Source organism: Carcharodon carcharias, chromosome 1, assembly GCF_017639515.1.
Source record: "Carcharodon carcharias isolate sCarCar2 chromosome 1, sCarCar2.pri, whole genome shotgun sequence".
NCBI lineage: Eukaryota > Metazoa > Chordata > Chondrichthyes > Lamniformes > Lamnidae > Carcharodon > Carcharodon carcharias.
This window is the reverse complement of record NC_054467.1, coordinates 83,291,565-83,309,678: the sequence shown is the minus strand read 5'-3', so window position 1 is coordinate 83,309,678 and position 18,114 is coordinate 83,291,565. Positions and strand designations below refer to the sequence as shown.

The window sequence follows — 18,114 nt, the reverse complement described above, 5'->3', positions numbered from 1 at the left end:
TTGAAGCCGAACTCTAATGTTGGCAGGGATCTGATTATTCCATCTGCCTTCTTGAGACATTAAAAATATAACTAACGTTGGATGCCAGCAAACAGATTGGTGGGCATGATTGGCCAAAGAATAATGCTAAGTTGGCAATACATATTGAGTATGCAAGTTTCAACCGGTAGTGTAACTGAGACATTGCTGTTGCTGTTTGGAAATCATTTGAAAATTCACGAACAGGATAAAACTAGTTCAATCAGCATTTTGGAGAAGTAAAATATTAAACATGATTGCATTTCCATCCCCACTTCAAAAGAAATCTGCTTTGCTGAGAATTAAAAACATGAAGAAAAGAAAATTTAATTCATTCAATACCACTGCAAACTTTGCCATAGCCAGTAAATCCTTCCAAACACTGGCATCTAGCAACTCCTTCTGAAGCTACACATTGAGCATTGAAGTCACATTCCAGGGTTCCACAGTCATCTTGATCTTGCAAAAGAAAATCAAACAGAATTAATGGAAATAATGAATAAATAATCAGCAGTTAAGTATTCATATTGTTTTTGTCCCTTAGTGTCACACTGGATTATAAGGGAAGCTTAGAAAAACTCAGTCTCAAAAGGGATAAAATGAGAGGGCACCTTAAAATACAATGTACTACCACTAAGTGGAATAGAAAAAGTTGATCCAGAGCACTCTTTCAAGTTAGATCATAACAATAGGACAAGGACAAGTGGTAAGAGGATTGAGAGTCTAAAGACACTTCATGCAATGCCTGAAGAATCTTCTGCATATGATTATGAGAAAATAAGGACTTGCATTTTATAACACTATTATATCTTTAAATTGTACCAAAATTCTTAATAGCTAATGCATTTCTTTTGAAATGGATTGAACGTTGCTACGTGGGCACGTTTCAGCCAATTATAGACTGCAAGACCACAGAAACGGCAAGTGAGTGAAGCCGAGAAAAATAGTTTTTTTAGTGATGTTGATTAAAGGAAGACAGTTCTTTGAATGCTGTTATGGGATATTTTATGTCCACCTGACTACGCTGAGATTGCCTTGATATTACGCTTCATCTGAAAGATGTCATCTCCAAGGTGAGCATTCTGTTAGAAATGCATTGAGTGTCAGTCTGGATTACACACTCAAATCTAAACTGAGGCTTGAACCCACAGGGCTGGATTTTGCCATCGGCGAGTAGGGGGTGGGGCCTGCTTGCCGACGGCAAAATGACATGGGATAACGTCAGAGGGAACACCCGACATCATCCCGCCCCATTTAAATTTTCAGGAAGGTGGGGGCATAGTGAGATCAGCAGTGCGCCCGCTGACCTGTCAATGACCAATTGAGGCCATTGACAGGATCATTAAAACAATTAAAGGCCCTGCCCGTCCAACCTTAAGGAGCTCCGGCGGGCTTCTGAAAAAACATGAATCATCATCCACCTGTGGGTTGAGGTTTCATGTAGGGTTTAAAAAAGTTTATTAAGTTTTAGTGAAATTTAGTAACATGTCCCATCTCATGGAGCACTTAGCCTCAGGGAGATGTGCGCTCTTTTGTGCGCATGCGTGAAAGAGTGCAGTCTCGCATTTGGGGAAACACCCCATCCACACAGGAAGCTCATAGCGTTTCCCGCCGGACGTCACACTGGGTGGGCCTTAATTGGCCTTCCCACTTAAAATGGTGGTGGGGCCCGCTTCTCCAGTGGGAATCGGCTCCCCGCCCGCCGGAAATTGGGTCGGGTCTGCCCGCCCGGTAGGCAGAAAAATTCTGCCCATAGTCTTTTGACTCAGATGCAGAAAGCCACCAACCTGGGCAAAACCTCTTGAATTTTTAGAAAACCAGCTAGATGCTCTGATTTTGGGACTGGGGAGGGTGAACTTTAGCTTCCTATGCAGGATACATTAGATGGCCTGAATGGCCTCCCTTAGTCTGTTCTTATCTTTGAGGTCTTTGTATTTCATTAATAAGAATTTGTAATTATAGAAGTTTACTGTAAGTTTCTGATACACACGTGGAGTTCATTTTAAATGTTCATTTTGGAATATAGTCCAGTTTTAAATAAATTGTTTTGTAGTTCAAGTAACAAATTGAACAACATATCTGGCAAAAAAGCTAATCACTTCCCATGCTACAAATTAAAGTCTTTATTCTAATACAGTCATGTGAATGTTTCGAAAATCGGTGATGTTCTTCACCAATTCAAAGTAGTGTAAAACAAATCAAGGCTTTTAGCAATAAATATGAAAACTGAAATGGTTGCTTTCCCACTGTTGTCTCAAAACTCCCCAAATAGCAATAATCATGGCCTGCTTTATGTATTAGCCAATCTCTAAGTGTGTTTCCTAAAGCAGCAGTTACCTGATACCATTATCTCTGCCACAAGCGTGGATCTTGTCTGGAGTTCAGCAATAATCTCATCCTCACTGAAATTGGTAGTGGAGGAGCTGGGTTCAGTGGGTGACATATTCTTCTTTCGTAATGTTGTGACCGTTAACAAATTTATCTTGTGGGAAGATGTAATTCTGGACCCTGTCAACATAATAAAAATCAGAATATTGCTTTGCTTAACATCTTTATCCAATTGCAAGCATGATTCTGATTTGGTCTTCACCTCTCACTTCCAATCCAAGCCAACTTTTATTTCAGTGAAACCTTCAGCTCCCGGTACTGCTCTTATCCGCAAAACAACAACTTGCATTTATTTTTTTGTATTCGTTCATGGGATTTGGGTGTTACTGGCTCGGCCAGCATTTATTTCCCAACGCTAATTGCCCTTGAGAAGGTAGTGGTGAGCTGCCTTCTTGAACTGCTGCAGTCCATGTGGTGTAGGTACACCCACAGTGCTGTTAGGGAGGGATTTCCAGTGACAGTGAAGGAACTGCGATATATTTCCAAGTCAGGATGGTAAATGGCTTGGAGGGGAACTTTGTAGGAGGTGGTGTTCCCATGCATCTGCTGCCCTTGTCCTTCTAGATGGTAGTGGTCGTGGGTTTGGAAGGTGCTGTCTAAGAAGCCTTGGTGAGTTCCTGCAGCACATCTTGTAGATGGTACACACTGCTGCCACTGTGCATCGATAGTGGAGAGAGTGCATATTTGTGGATGGGGTGCCAACCAAGTGAGATGCTTTGTCCCAGATAGTGTTGAGCTTCTTGAGTGTTGTTGGAGCTGTACTCACCCAGGCAAGTGTAGAGTACTCCATCATATTCCTGACTTGTGCCTTGTAGATGGTAGACAGGCTTTGGGGAGTCAGGAAGTGAGTTACTCGCCACAGGATTTCTAGCCTCTGACCTGCTCTTGTCGCCACAGTATTTTTGTGGCTAGTCCAGTTCAGTTTCTGGTCAATGGTAACTGTCAGGATGCTATTGGTGGGGGATTCAGTGATGGTAGTGCCATTGTATGAGTGTTATTTAGCATAAGGTTATATAGCAATCTAATGTAGTAAAATATCATCAGGGGAAGAATTTTCCGGTCGGCTAGCGGGGCGGGGGGGGGGCCTGCTCGCTGACATGTAAAATGATGTGCGGTGATGTCAGGTACGCGTCCCGACATCACCACGTGTCATTTAGATTTTCAGTTCACTGAACTGTCAAAGGCCTATCAAGGCCTGTTAAAAACTAATTAAAACAGCTAAATGAGCTGCCCGTCCAACCTTAAGGTTTGGCAGGCAGGCAAAGAGCCCAGGCAGCCTTCGCATTTTTCATGAAGCTTCATCCACGGGTGAGATGAGGTTTCATCAAGGGTTTTAAAATTCAATAAAAATTTTTGAAAAATTTCATTGACATGCCCTAGCTTATGTGACACTGTCACATGAGGGGACATGCCTTATAACATTTTCTTCTCTGAATTTAGCTTTTAAAAACTTAAACTAATCTCCCTGAGACACAGAGGTCCCTCAGCGAGATTTCTGTGCTGTTTCGCACATATGTGCAAAAGAGCGCATGTCCCGACTCAGGGAGACCCCCTGCCCGCACAGGGTTTCCAGGTGAGTGTCATGCTAGGTGGGCTCTAATTGGTCTTCCCATGTAAAATGGCAGCGCACACCCAATTGGGGGTGCCAATCGGGTTCGCACTCACTCCCACCCACTCCCACCACCCCCCCCAATGGGGGAGAAAATTTGGCCCCAGGTACTTCACAGGGACATTCTCAGACATAATTTAACAAGAAGAGGAGAAGAAGAAGACCAAAGAAGAAGACCAAAACAATGATCAAAAAGGTAAACTTTAAGGAGTGTCTCAAAGGAAGAGAGAGAGGTAGAGAGGCAGAGAGGTTTAAGGAGGGATTCTTAGCGCTCAGGGACTAAGCAACTGAAGGCACAGCCACTGATTGCAGATTACAAGAAGTGAGGGATGTACAAGAGGCTTTGTTAGGTTAAAACAAACTTCATAACACAAATGGTGTTTGATAAAATCACACATACTAGGCAGCAGCAGCAGCAGTAGTTAAATCAGAGTGGAGCAAGAACAAACCTGATTGAGGCAACAACAGTGGTGGCATGTAAATCAGAGCAAGGAAAAGGCAAATCTTTCACAGTGTTTAATTAAAAAAAAGGGTGATGTTATAGGTCAGCAAGTATGCGATTGGTTGTTGAGCTTTAAGGTTTTTTTTCTCTCTAAACTAGGGCAGTGTTTTAAACTAGGACTGGGAAACTATATAAAGTACTGTAATAAATTTACAGCTTAGCTGAATTAATAACATTTAAATAGGGTAAGTATTACAATAACTGAATGAAATGAGTATTAACACAGAACAGGTCTTGAGGCATGAATTAAAATTAATAGTTTAAACAAGGTGCTAACCATATTCTAGAAGTGACAATAGAGATTTTTGCTGAGATCATGGATGGGCAGCTGAGACCTTGTGCTTGCACTTCTTGTGAGAACTACAGGACATTGTATGTGTCTTGGGAAACAGCTGTGTAGGAACTGTGTAGAAACTACTTGAGTTCATGCTCAGGCTTTTGGAGCTTGAGGGCCAGCTGGACAAAACACAGAGTAGGATGAGAGTGTCTTGAATCTTATGTTCCAGGAGGTGGGAAATCCACAAGCCGTGAAAATTCAGGAGTAGTAGATGGGTGGCATCCAGAAGAGTAGGACAAGACTGGAGGTGTGGCAGTCTTTAGGGTGTGTGCTAATCTCAAACCAGAATTCAGCTTTGGAGACTTCTGGGGGTGATATTTTGAGGGAGTGCAGTCCAGATCATAGCGCGAATGGCAAGGACCATAATGGAGGGATCAGTAAAGAGTAGAGCTGCAATTATTATAGGAGATCCCATAGTTAGGGGGACAGGTAGGCATTTCTGTAACTGCCATTGTGAGTCCTGTGTGATGCGTTGCCTCTCTGGTGCCAGGGTAAAGGATATCATGGGGAGGGTGCAGAATATTCTGCAGGGGGAAGGGAGTGAGCCAGAAATTGTGGTACAAAAGAGGTTAAATGACAAAAAGGGTGTAAGGCAAAAAGGAAATGGTAATGGGACAGGTAAAGAAATAAAAGATGGCTCTAGAGGAGGAGAAAGCAGAATTGACAGCTGTCATCTAAAACAAAACAAACCACAAAAGAAAAAAAAAAGAAAAAAAAATAGGCACAGTGGTTCTGATCTGAAATTGTTGAACTTAATTTTGAGTCTGGTAGGAGGCCAAGGACAGAGTTGGAGTGGGTTGGTGTAATAAAATGATAAGAAATCAGAAGCTTAGTGTCAAGTTTGCGGACTGAAAGGGGTGGGGAGGGGAAGATGTGTTTGGTGGTGGCCCCCTGTTTCTCTCTCCATAGATGCTGCCTGGCCTGCTGAATATTTCCCACATTTTCTATTCTTCCTTCAGATGTCTGCCGTATTTCACATTTTTTGAAGAAAATCTGGCTTCTGGATAGGTTGGAGTTTTATTACACTTGGTGTAATGCCTTATTAATGTGTGATTAGTGTATACGGGGCAGAATATTGCGCTCATAGAGCGGGTGTGTGCCCGACCCAAACAAGTGTAAAATGACGCGCGATGACGTCGGGCAAGTGTCCCGAAGTCATCGCGCACTCGTGTGATATTTTGGTCAGCGGGCACACGTGGAAGTCAGCAGCGTGCCTGCCAACAATTAGCAGGCCTATTAAGGCCATTAAAAATTTAATTAAATGAAATTTTTTGCTGCCCATCCAATCCAATCTTACAGTTGGTGGGCAGATGAAAAGGCCTAGCGGCCTTTGGATTTTTTGCGAAACTTCATCCACGGGCGAGATGAGGTTTTGATCCATCATTAAAAAGGAATTAAACACTTTTCAACCTAATTTCTAACCTGTCCCTGCTCAGGTGACAGAGTCACATGAGGGGACATGTCATTGACATTTTTAAAACCCTTTTTTATCTTCAAAAATCTTCATCCCGCTGTGCCTCAGGGAGCTTTTCCTGCGCGCACCAGCACGCATGTGTGAACGTGCGCACTCACCCTCCTCCCCGCCTCCACACACACACACAGGCAGTGCTGAACGCTGCAGCAAATGTTTAACGCTGGTGGGCCTTTAATTGGCTCACCAGCATGAACTCGCAGTCGAGCCCAGATTGTGGGTGTGGTCGCTTTTGCAGCCACTCCCAGGCCCACCCGCCAAGCCCGCCCGACCACCGGGAAATCCTGGGGTGGTTTGTTGCTACTTTCATTCTGGTCTGCATCAGAAACCATTGACACAAAAGACACCTAGTAGCATTCATAGGGCATTGCAATAACTCTTTGCAAAATCATTGAATGAAGGCTTTCATAGATTTTCAGTAATGTTTTATGTTGTAGGAAGGAGAGGAAGTAATCTTTAACTTCCTCTTGATACAGTTGTTTCAAGATGCACCTTTTGTTACGTCTTTAATAATTGAGCAAACATGACATGCAACTACCGCTCTGGCCAAGAAATGTTATTCTTGAGAGCTGTGTGTATGTAATTTGATTTATTTCTTCTTCCCTTTTGTGCATTTTCTTTCCATGCTACAATTTGCTGGCCTAATTGTTTCACAGCTGCTGATTTCTGAACAGTATCTTGTAATGGTTGTTTGAGATCTGGAAATTACCATGTCAGAAATCTGAGGCGGGAAATCACATCTCACCATCCTGTGGTATGCGACCCTGCGGCACAACTCCAGCATTCTGTGTCACCAAAGAAACATAGAAACTAGGAGCAGGAGTAGGCCATTCAACCACTCGAGCTTGCTCCGCCATTCATTATGATCATGGCTGATCATCCAGCTCAATAGCCTGATCCCACTTTCTCCCCATATCCTTTGCTCCCTTTCACCCCAAGAGCTATATCTAACTTCTTCTTGAAAACATACAATGTTTTGGCCTCAATTACTTTCTGTGGTAGCAAATTCCACAGGCTCACCACTCTCTGGGTGAAGACATTTCTCCTTATCTCAGTCCTAAATGGTCTACCTCATATCCTCAGACTGTGACCCCCTGGTTCTGGACTCCCTCACCATCAGGAACATCCTTCCTGCATCTACCCTGTCTAGTCCTGTTAGAATTTTATAGGTTTCTATGAGATCCGCTCCCCCCCCCTCATTCTTCTGAACTCCAGCACATATAATCCTAACCAACCCAATCTCTCCTCATGTGTCAGTCCCGCCATCCCAGGAATCAGTCGGGCAAACCTTCACTGCACTCCCGAGATAGCAAGAACATCCTCCCTCAGATAAGGAGACCAAAACAGCATACAATATTCCAGGTGTGGTTTCACCAATGCCCTGTATAATTGCAGCAAGGCATCCCTGCTTGAATCCTCTGGCTATGAAGGCCAACATACCAGTTGCCTTCTTTACCGCCTGCTGCGCCTGTATGCTTACCTTCAGCGACTGGTGTACAAGGACACCCAGGTCTCGTTGTACATTCCCCTCTCTCACTTTATAGCCATTCAGATAATAATCTGCCTTCCTGTTTTTGCTACCAAAGTGGATAACCTCACATTTAACCACATTATCCTGCATCTGCCATGCATTTACCCAGTCACTCAGCTTGTCCAAGTCACCCTGAAACATCCTTACATCCTCCTCACAGCTCACTCTCCCACCCAGCTTTGTGTCATCTGCAAATTTGGAAATATTACATTTAGTTCCCTCATCTAAATCATTAATATACATTGTGAATAGCTGGGGTCCCAGCACCGATCCCTGCGGTACCCCACTAGTCACTGCCTGCCATTCAGAAAAAGACCCGTTTATTCCTATTCTTTGTTTCCGGTTTGCCAATCAGTTTTCTATCCATCTCAGTACACTAGCCCCAATCCCATGTGCTTTAATTTTACGCGCCAATCTCTTATGTGGGACTTTGTCAGGAGCCTTCTGAAAGTCCAAATAAACCACATCCACTGGCTCCCCCTCATCAACTCTACTAGTTACATCATCAAAAAATTCCAGTAGATTTGTCAAGCATGATTTCCATTTCGTAAATCCATGCTGACTCTGTCCAACTCTGCCACTGTTTTCCAAGTGTTCAGCTATTAAATCTTTTACAATGGATTCTAGAATTTTCCCCACTACCGACATCAGGCTGACTGGTCTATAATTCCCTGCTTTCTCGCCACCTCCCTTTTTAAATTGTTGGGTTACATTAGATACCCTCCAATCTGTAGGAACTGTTCCAGAGTCTATAGAATCTCAGAAGATGACCACCAATGCATCCACTATTTCTAGGGCCACTTCCTTAAGTACTCTGAGATGTAGATTATCAGGCCCTTGGGATTTATTGGCCTTCAATCCCATTAATTTCTCCAACACCATTTCCCCACTAATACTGATTTCTTTCAGTTCCTCCCTCTCACTAAACCTTGTGTTCCCCAATATTTCTGGCATGTTATTTGTGTCCTCCTTTATGAAGACAGATCAAAGCATGTATTTAGTTGGTCAGCCATTTCTTTGCTCCCCATTATAAATTCTCCCATTTCTGACTGTAAGGGACCTACATTTGTCTTCATCAATCTTTTTCTTTTCACATACCAATAGAAACTTTTACAGTCAGTTTTTATGTTCCCCACAAGCTTACTCTCGTACTCTATTTTCCCCTTCTTAACTAATCCCTTGGTCCTCCTTTGCTGAATTCTAAAGTGCTCCCAATCCTCATGTCTGTTGTTTTTTTCTGGCCAATTTCCATGCCTCTTCCTTGGATTTAATACTATCTCTAATTTCCCTTGTAAGCCATGGCTTGGCCACCTTTCCTGTTTTACTTTTGCGCCAGACAGGAATAAACAATTGTTGCAGTTCACCCATGTGCTCTTTGAACGTTTGCCATTGCCTATCCACCGTCATCCCTTTAAGTAATATTTCCCAATCCATCACAGCCAACTCGCGCCTCATACCACTGTAGTTTCCTTTATTAAGATTCAGGACCCTAGTCTCAGAATCAAATACATCACTCTCCATCTTGATGAAGAATTCTATCATTTTATTGTTGCTCATCCTTAAGGGGCCTCACAGAACAAGATTGCCAATTATTCCTTTCTCATTACACAATACCCAGTCTAGGATGGCCTGTTCTCTAGTTGGTTCCTCAACGTATTGGTCCAGAAAACTATCCCTTATACTCTCCAGGAATTCCTCCTCTATGGTATCATTACTAATTTGATTTGCCATATCTATATGCTAATCAAAGTCACCCATAGTTACAGATGTTCCTGTATTGCATGCATCTCTAATTTCCTGTTCAATGCCATTCCCTAAATCACCACTGCAGTTTGGAGGTCTATATATAACCCCCACTAACGTTTTTTGCCCCTTAGTGTTTCTCAGTTCTACCCATACAGATTCCATATCGTCGGAGCTAATGGCCAGGATTTTCCCGTCAGCGATTTGGGGGCAAGGCCCGCTCGCCAACAGGAAAATTATGCGGGATGATGTCAGGAGGAACCCCCGACGTCATCCCGGTCCCTTTAAATTTTTAGGAAGGCGGGCGGACAGTGAAATCAGCTGTCCATCTGCCCGCTGACCTGTCAATGGCCAAGTAAGGCCATTGACAGGCTAATTAAGATTGTTAAAGACCCTGCTCGTCCAAGCTTAAGGCTGGCGGGCAGGCCAGGAGCCCCAGAGGGCTCCTGGTAATGCATGAAACCTCATCCACTGGTGGGATGAGGTTTCATGTCCGTTTTTAAAAAGTTTCATAAAGTTTATGTGTTACTTATTAACATGTCCCATCTCGTGTGACATTGTCACATGAGGGGGACATGTTAATAATTTTAATATTTTTCTATTTTTGGAGTTTTTTGCCTGTCAGTAATCTCCCTGAGACAGCACTTGGTCTCAAGGAGTAGTGCTCTCTTTCGCATGCATATGCGAAAGAGCCCACTTTGACAGATGGGGAATCCCTCCCCCCCGCACAGGAATTGGCCCGCCCACTCAAAATGGCGGTAGTCCCTGTTTCAACGCCGGGGGTCGGCTGTCCACCCACCCAACCACCGAGGGCAAAATTCTGCTCAATATCTTTCCTCACTATTGCGTTAATTTCTTCTTTAACCAGCAATACAACTTCATCGCCTTTTCATTTTTGTCTGTCCTTCCTAAATACTGAATACCCCTGGATGTTCAGTTCCCATCCCTGGTCACCCTGCAGCCATGTCTCTACAATCCCAACTATATCATACCTGTTTACATTTATTTGCTCGGTTAATTCATCCACTTTCTTGCGAATGCTCCTCGCGTTAAGGCACAAAGCCTTAAGGCTTGACTTTTTAACATTACTTGTCCCATTCCCACTATTTTCACTGAGGCCCTGTTTGATTCTTGTCCTTGATTTCTCTGCCTATCACTTTTCTTATTCCCCTTTCTGTCTTTTGTTCTTGTCCTTGATTCCCCCTCCTCTGACTCCTTGCATAGGTTCCCATCCTCTTGTCATTTTAGTTTAAACCCTCCCCAACCACTCTAGCAAATATTCTCCCAAGGACATCAGTCCGGTCCTGACCAGGTGTAACCCGTCCAGTTTGTACTGGTCCCACCTCCCCCACCGGTCCCAATGTCCCAGGAATCTGAAACCCTCCCCCTCACACCATCTCTTTAGCCACGTATTCATCCAATATATCCTGCTATTTTTACTCTGCCTAGCACGTAGCACTGGTAGTAATCCTGAGATCACTTCCTTTGAGGTCCTACTTTTCAACTTACTTCCTAACTCCCTATATTCTGCTTTTAGGACCTCAACCCTTTTTTTTAACCTATGTCATTTGTACCAATGTGTACCATGACCACTGGCTGTTCACTCTCACCCTTCAGAATGTCCTGTAGCTGCTCTAAGACATCTTTGACCCTAGCACCAGGGAAGCAACATACCGTCCTGGAGTCTCGTTTGTGGCCACAGAAATGCCTATTTATTCCTCTTACAATTGAATCCTGTATAACTATTGCATTCCCACATTTTTTACTCCTCCCCTGTGTAGCAGAGCCAACTGTAGTGCAACAAATTTGGCTGTTGCTGCTTTCCCCTGAGAGGCCATTCCCCCCAACAGTATCCAAAGTGGTACATCTGTTTTGCAGGGGAATAGCCACAGAAGATTCCTGCACTGCCTGCCTAGTCCTCTTGTTCTGCCTGTGGTTACCCATTCCCTTCCTGACTGTGAACTCTTAGCCTGCGGTGTGACCACCTCTCTATATTTGCTACCCACAATACTCTCTGCCTCACGGATGCTCCACTGTGTCCCCAGCCGCTGCTCCAGCTCCGAAACCCGGGCTTCCAGGAGCTGCAGCTGGAGACACTTCCCAAACACATGCTGGTCCCGGGCACTGGAAATGTTCCCAGCTTCCCACATAGAGCAAGAGGAGCACACCACAGCTTTGAGCTCTCCTGCCATGACTTACCCCTTTAAATTAAACCTTTTGGAAGATACTTAATATCAAATGATATCAATTAATCTAGGGCCCTACTTCCCTGCTCCTCATTGTTACAGGATATAGCCCTTACAAACCATGAACCACAAAATAAGACCTTAAAAACTATAAGCGATAAAAATAGTAAATACTTATCCGACCGTACTCAGGATACTCAAAGGATCACCTCGTTCCCTCCTCACCGATCTCCCTAAGTCACCAAACTTCAACTTAAGCACTCTACTGAAGCCCAAGTCAGCACTGTAAGATGGCCTGTTTTTATACTCTCTGAATCTAGCCAGTTATCTAATTAACTAGTCATAGCTGCAAGCAGAGCCTGTATAAACTCTGTTTTAAAGCTGGCCTAAAACTCACCTTCTTCCAATCCAAATAGCAACTTTTAGTTAATTACTAAATTAAAGAAATACTAGACTTTAGATAGAAATTAACCCTTAAATTCCCTCAGTCACCAAACTCCAACTTAAGCACTCTACTGAAGCCCAAAGCAGCACTCCAGTGCAGACCAACCATTTCGCTTGTAAGTGGATCTATTCAACTTCTTATGTTTTGCTCTTATTGATGTTGCTTTACAATGAAGCAAATGGAAATTTATATGGGAAGCCAAGGGAACAAATCCATTTTAAGACCCATTAATGTTGGTGGGATAGACACAACATTTCAAAGCACGTGCCTTAGAGATAGGTCTGTAGACTAGATTTAGAAATAATATTTTGAAAACTGTTTGCCACTTTTGTTTACTGTGATGTTAGAGTAAATACTTTGATATGTGTGTTCTTCAGCCAGTTAACTGGAGGTGAGGAGTCACTATTATATTAAACATTGATTAAAACAAGGAATTATTAGTAGATAGTAGGTCTGGGATTGAAACGTTTCTTACCTGCAGTCGGTGAAAGATTTATAGCCTGACATGATTTTCCATCTTTTCTCTTTTGAAAACCATCATGGCACAAGCAATATGGAACTCCAAACCTATTCTCACAGATTTGATCACATCCACCATTCTTATACAGGCAAGAATCAGCACCTGGAGTATTAGCACAAGAAATCTGTACACAGTTCATAACTCTAATTGTAGCATTTTTTGATAAACCTCATGTTTATAGTTAAAATCTAGGTACCTTGGGGATATTTCAGATAAACAATCTTTCTTTTAACCTGTTAATAGAATAATTTGAAGTTCTTGTACTAACATTGTAAATATGGTATTTGTGGATATGGTAATTTTAATTACTACCAAATTATCTCTCTGGCATTGAAATTGAACTTTTATAATTATGGATTCTCATTCCTTCAGATTTTAATTATTACTGGAGATTTTTTTATTTATGTTTATTTTATCTCACCCTGTTAATTTGAACTTTGTTTCTTTCTTGCTATTTTGCATTCTGTACATGATTTGAAATTGATTTCAAAATTCCAACTGACATTTCCTTGCTCATTCACAATTATTAAATCTGAGGGGTTAAGGACAGTCACAGACTTATTCATACTGGCCCCCAGGTGCCTTGTAAAGGGCACTGTGCTCTTTGAATAGCTGACTGACAGCAACTTCTAATGCAAGAGTCCAGAGAAAATCTGTGTACAAGTGTAATGGACAATGTGTGTCATTTGTTTGCTTATGGCAAATTCTGGCACATAAATCTAACAAACAAATACAGAAATATGTCATTGGCAAGGCTGGAGTTTTCTTTAACTTCATTAACTTTAGATTGACAATCATATTTCTGCCTGTAAGTGCTATTGATAGTAATGCATCAAACAATATACAATATTGACTGAGTTGCAAATAGTGGTACAGTTAGTTTAAAGTTTATAATTAATTTGATTTTAAATGATGATTCACAATGTACTTGTATGATTAGAAAAAAATAAAAACTATGCAGTAGCTATTCACCTTAACTGCCTTTCTCTCTGGTTTGACAAGCAAGAGAACTTGATGAATACTGAAGAGAAAAATCAGCAGAAAAACCATCATGATCAAGAAACACTGAATAGTGGCCTTGTCACCAACTCTACATGTACCACTACCAGCAGAAATGATCAAAATAGTGTTAAAGCTTTTTCCTAAGCATAATGTGCAATCTATTTTCTGTGCGTAAAGAGTACATGAAAAGAACAGGAAAATAGGATTAGAGTATGCAATTTAATGTGGAACAAAAGAATGAACAAACTTTCGTATATAATGGCCCAGATTTTCGCTGAGTCAGGGCAACCCGGGAGCCCTTTAAAATGGCGATTCCAGGATTCCCGCCCCCCATTCCCACTTCTGGCAATTTTCATTGGCAAGGAATAAGGGTACAGACAGTCAACACACACACAGAACTCCCGCCCTAACCGGCTCCATTCCAAGGATGGGCAGTTTAAATCCCACCGCAATATTAGTGGAGTCAGGCCCCTTGGTAAGTAGATGTGGTTCACGGCCTCTCAGAGAACGCACAAACCATGGGAGATCCCCCGAACCAAGTGGGGAACAAATAAAGACAGTCACTTGCTGCTGGAATTCTTTCATTGACAGGTTTTGAAATACAAAAGTAAAACATTTATTCTTTCAGTTTCAATAGTTAGATGATCTATTGTAAGTTAGATGTGTTTTTACTGCAGTGATCAGGATTTCTAATGTAATAACCTGAAGCAATTTAAATGCCCAGAGTCCTTTAAAAAAGAAGAAAAAACAGCAGCTGTCAGTTAGAGAAAAAAAAGCCCCCAGCTGCTCCTGGACAACTTTAATTGAGAGGCCATCTGGTGTAGCTTAAAAAAGATTCTTAGCCATCTACTTTTGCCATTTCAATAGGTTCAGTTGTCTGTGAGTTGGATTAGTTTATAATGACAATTGTGGCCGTTATGAATGTTTGGCTGAGTTTCAAAAGGTTCAGATCCATTTATCTCAATGGGGGCTTTATGGACATTTTGGTTCATAGTTTTAAGTGGTTATTAATGGATTAGCTGTCTTTGAAATGGTTAATGAAATAAATGTTTGTTTGGTTAACAAAAGATTGAACACTTGGGGGATTTTAATTTTTTTTGGAATGGCTTTTTTTGAAGGAGGGTTTTTTTCGGTATGGTATGTTTGAATGAGATTAGATTGCTAGAGGTTTATTTGTTTTCATGTCCATTTCAAAGACATCTTGGGGTATGCCCATAGTTGATACTGGGTGAGTGCAATGCTGCGGAACATGGAGGAGAAATGGAGGATTTGAGGAGGCATGGGGGATATGAGGCAGCTTGGGATGTATGAGGGGACATAGGAGGATGAGAGGAAATGAAGGAGCATGGGGAATATGAGGGGGCATGGGGGGATGGAGGTTATGAGGGACATGTGTATATGAGGGGACATCAGGGTATGAGGAGGCATGGAGGGGTCATGGATGTTATGAGGGGCCATAAAAGAGCAAGGGGGGTACAGGGAATGTGTGGATGGGAGGGTGAATGGGGCGAGGGTTTGAGGGCCTGAAACTCATCATTAAAACTGGGCCGATATCCCAGTAAATGAAGGTGGATGTTCCAGCCTCCTAGCCTGGCTATCTGTCCACTTCTGTTGCCACCTCAGGTTTGCCTTTGGAGGTTATTGGCCTGCCTCCATCCTGCTGCTGCCTCCCTGGCAGGGGCCCTTTTAAAGGAGTTGGGTCTGCTGAGTCAGTAAGTTTCCTAACTAGGCTTTCCCACCTTCTCTATGAAAATTCAGCCCAACAGCTTTCATACCCTAAAGAAATTCCAAGTGCTTCATAAACAACAAATTATTTTGGAAAAATAGTCACACTCTTTTTGCCAAGGCAGAAGTACAATGAGCCAAATAGCTGTCTTCTGTTTGGAGTTTCTACATAGGAAAAAGCTGTCATCTAACTCAAAGGATGGGAAACTACAGGATCATGTGGTCTGCCAGTTTTACACCTCATTCAATATTACTCAGAGTAAAATTGGGCAGGATGCAAAACCAACGTTGTACCCAACCTCATCAATTTTCTGTCAAGTGGATTAGGTTCAAGTTGCCAATGACAGCATGAATAATTTTAATTTCAAATATTCATCACTATTGGAACTAATAGGGTTGATTGGGACATATTTTAAAACAGTTTTCATTTACACCCAGCAGGTTATTAATGCTGAATGAATTTACCTGGCTTAGCTATTGGATGAACTACAGTCACAGATGAAGGTCTAAGCATACTGCCTCGGAGTCGCACTCTATTGTGACCTGTCCACTTATCCACCCTCATAAGAGAAGGTTTGTTCCAGTCTGTAAACCAAACATGATCTTCAAATACTGCTACATCGAATGGACGCCCTACAGAGAGGGGAGACAATGCACGTAATTTCTTCAAGAACTGTTCACTTTCCTTTGTAGATGAGAAAATAGTACACAATTTGTTTTGTTAAAAAAGAACCTCACCTACTTCATTCTGTGCAAGTGTCCGACGGTTGGACCCATCTAGATCTGACATCTCAATAACAGATTTTTTGGCATCACACCAGTAGAGCTTGTCTCTTAAGTAGTCTATGGTTATTCCACTAGGCCACACAAGATTAGTGCTGATAGCAACAGAACGATCATCACCTTCTAGGGAAGAACTTTCTATTCTAGGTTTATGTCCCCAGTCTGTCCAGAACAGTCTCCTTCATTAAATGACAATAGATAACAAACAGTTGAAAAAATAATTTTATTTAGTCAGTGTGTTTTAAATATGCCCAATCATTATTGAGGCAGATGTATTCAAATAATATGTTAGCAACAGAAGAGCTCATCAGGCATAATAACAACTTAGCAAACCCTGTGTATCAGGAATACCTTTGTGTTCATGGTCTCCCTCTATTACCAAGGTGACAAAAATTTGGGGAAAAAAGGAACCCATTGCCTGAACAATGTGGATTTTAAAATATTTTTATAGATATTTTTTCTGCATTGTACTGTACTGCATTAATAAATCTGTAACAACTAATTGACTGGTTAGCCACACTCAGATGACAGGAATGCAACACTTCTTTCAGAGCACTATGACATTTTCATAATGCACATTGGAATTAGTGAGTAATTTGCATACACAACCTACCAAAAAATTGTGACACATAAATGACTTAATTTGAACAGCTTTAAAAAAAAACAAAAATTCATATTATAAATCATTGGTGCTATTCAATTTGGGCTTATTATTATTTTTCACACTTTACTTAGGCAGCCTGTTCAAAGAAAACAGGATAAACTAATCTTGTATGGGAGGATAAAAATGACCTCCCTGTGTGCCTCCTCACATCTCACACTGTTTCCTGGTAAGTGACTGACAACTGCCTTGTTCCCAGTACCCTGCTTGTGTTCTTAAACTGGTTGCCATAAAATACATGGCAAGAGGTTGGGCTCAATTGGTTTTCAATTTGATCTCCTCTGTGACATGACTGGCATCTCTTTCACACTACCTGGTTAAGATCAGCACTGCAGCTGTGAGGAACATTGTGTCCACAGCCAGTTGAATGACTTCCTGCCACATTTCTCTCCTGTCTAACTAATGCCCCAAAATTGCATGGCAACAAGACAGAAAATCTAGTTCAACAAATGAGCTTCTTATTGGATATTATAGTGCTTTTTTGGAGATCATGAAATTATCACTCTCCCTTTGTGAATTTCCGGACAAGGATAAACCTGGGTATATGAGATTCATTGATCTGTGCTCAGGCTGAGCTAACAAGATGCTTTAACTGTTTATGTTTACCAGCTTGTTGGTTTAGTAATCTTTATGTCACCTTCTTGCTTTTGTCTCTATTTTGTTTCCAGCTGCCACCTCATATTGACCAGCACCTCTTTAAGCTCAATGGGTTGAAATTGATGATAACTGGTTCAAATTTCTTTGTCCAGTATTTCAACATTACCAATTGAGAACACCTTTATTGGACTAAGAAATATCTTAATGTCCTTTTACAGACCTATTTCTGGACCTCCATTGGTGCTACTAGAGAATGTATGACCAAATGGAGAATAATTGTACTCTGGATGTATCCCTACAGAGACAAGCCTGAGATTGAGAACTTCACTGAGCTGGAGATCAATTTTCCATTGTCCATTGCAGTAGGTAGAGCTCAATACTTCAGTGCACTTTACCACAGCACTATTGAACTAACTGCTTTACAATGGGAATAATACAGTTCAGGGTAAAAATTCTTTTAAATACTTTTAGTCCACTAAATCTGGCAAGTTTCAGTCAGGTGATTTAGAATTCCACAACTTTGTAACATAGCATGCATTCTAATTTTATGCAATGTAATTATTTCAGGAACATAGTGAGTACTTTGCCACTTTATA

The 18,114-nt window shown here is 41.8% G+C and overlaps 1 protein-coding gene across 1 annotated transcript in view; it reads right to left on the bottom strand.

Moving 5' to 3' along the window:
* The window catches only part of egf (epidermal growth factor), a 167,071-nt gene that overhangs the window by 30,379 nt on the left and 118,578 nt on the right, over window positions 1-18,114 (bottom strand). Inside the window, exons 14-18 of the mRNA XM_041180324.1 lie at window positions 16,216-16,439; window positions 15,943-16,110; window positions 12,706-12,852; window positions 2,356-2,526; window positions 361-477 (exon numbers count right to left, since the gene is read on the bottom strand). Of these exons, the coding sequence (XP_041036258.1) occupies window positions 361-477; window positions 2,356-2,526; window positions 12,706-12,852; window positions 15,943-16,110; window positions 16,216-16,439 (827 nt within the window). The remainder of the gene's footprint in view (window positions 1-360; window positions 478-2,355; window positions 2,527-12,705; window positions 12,853-15,942; window positions 16,111-16,215; window positions 16,440-18,114) is intronic.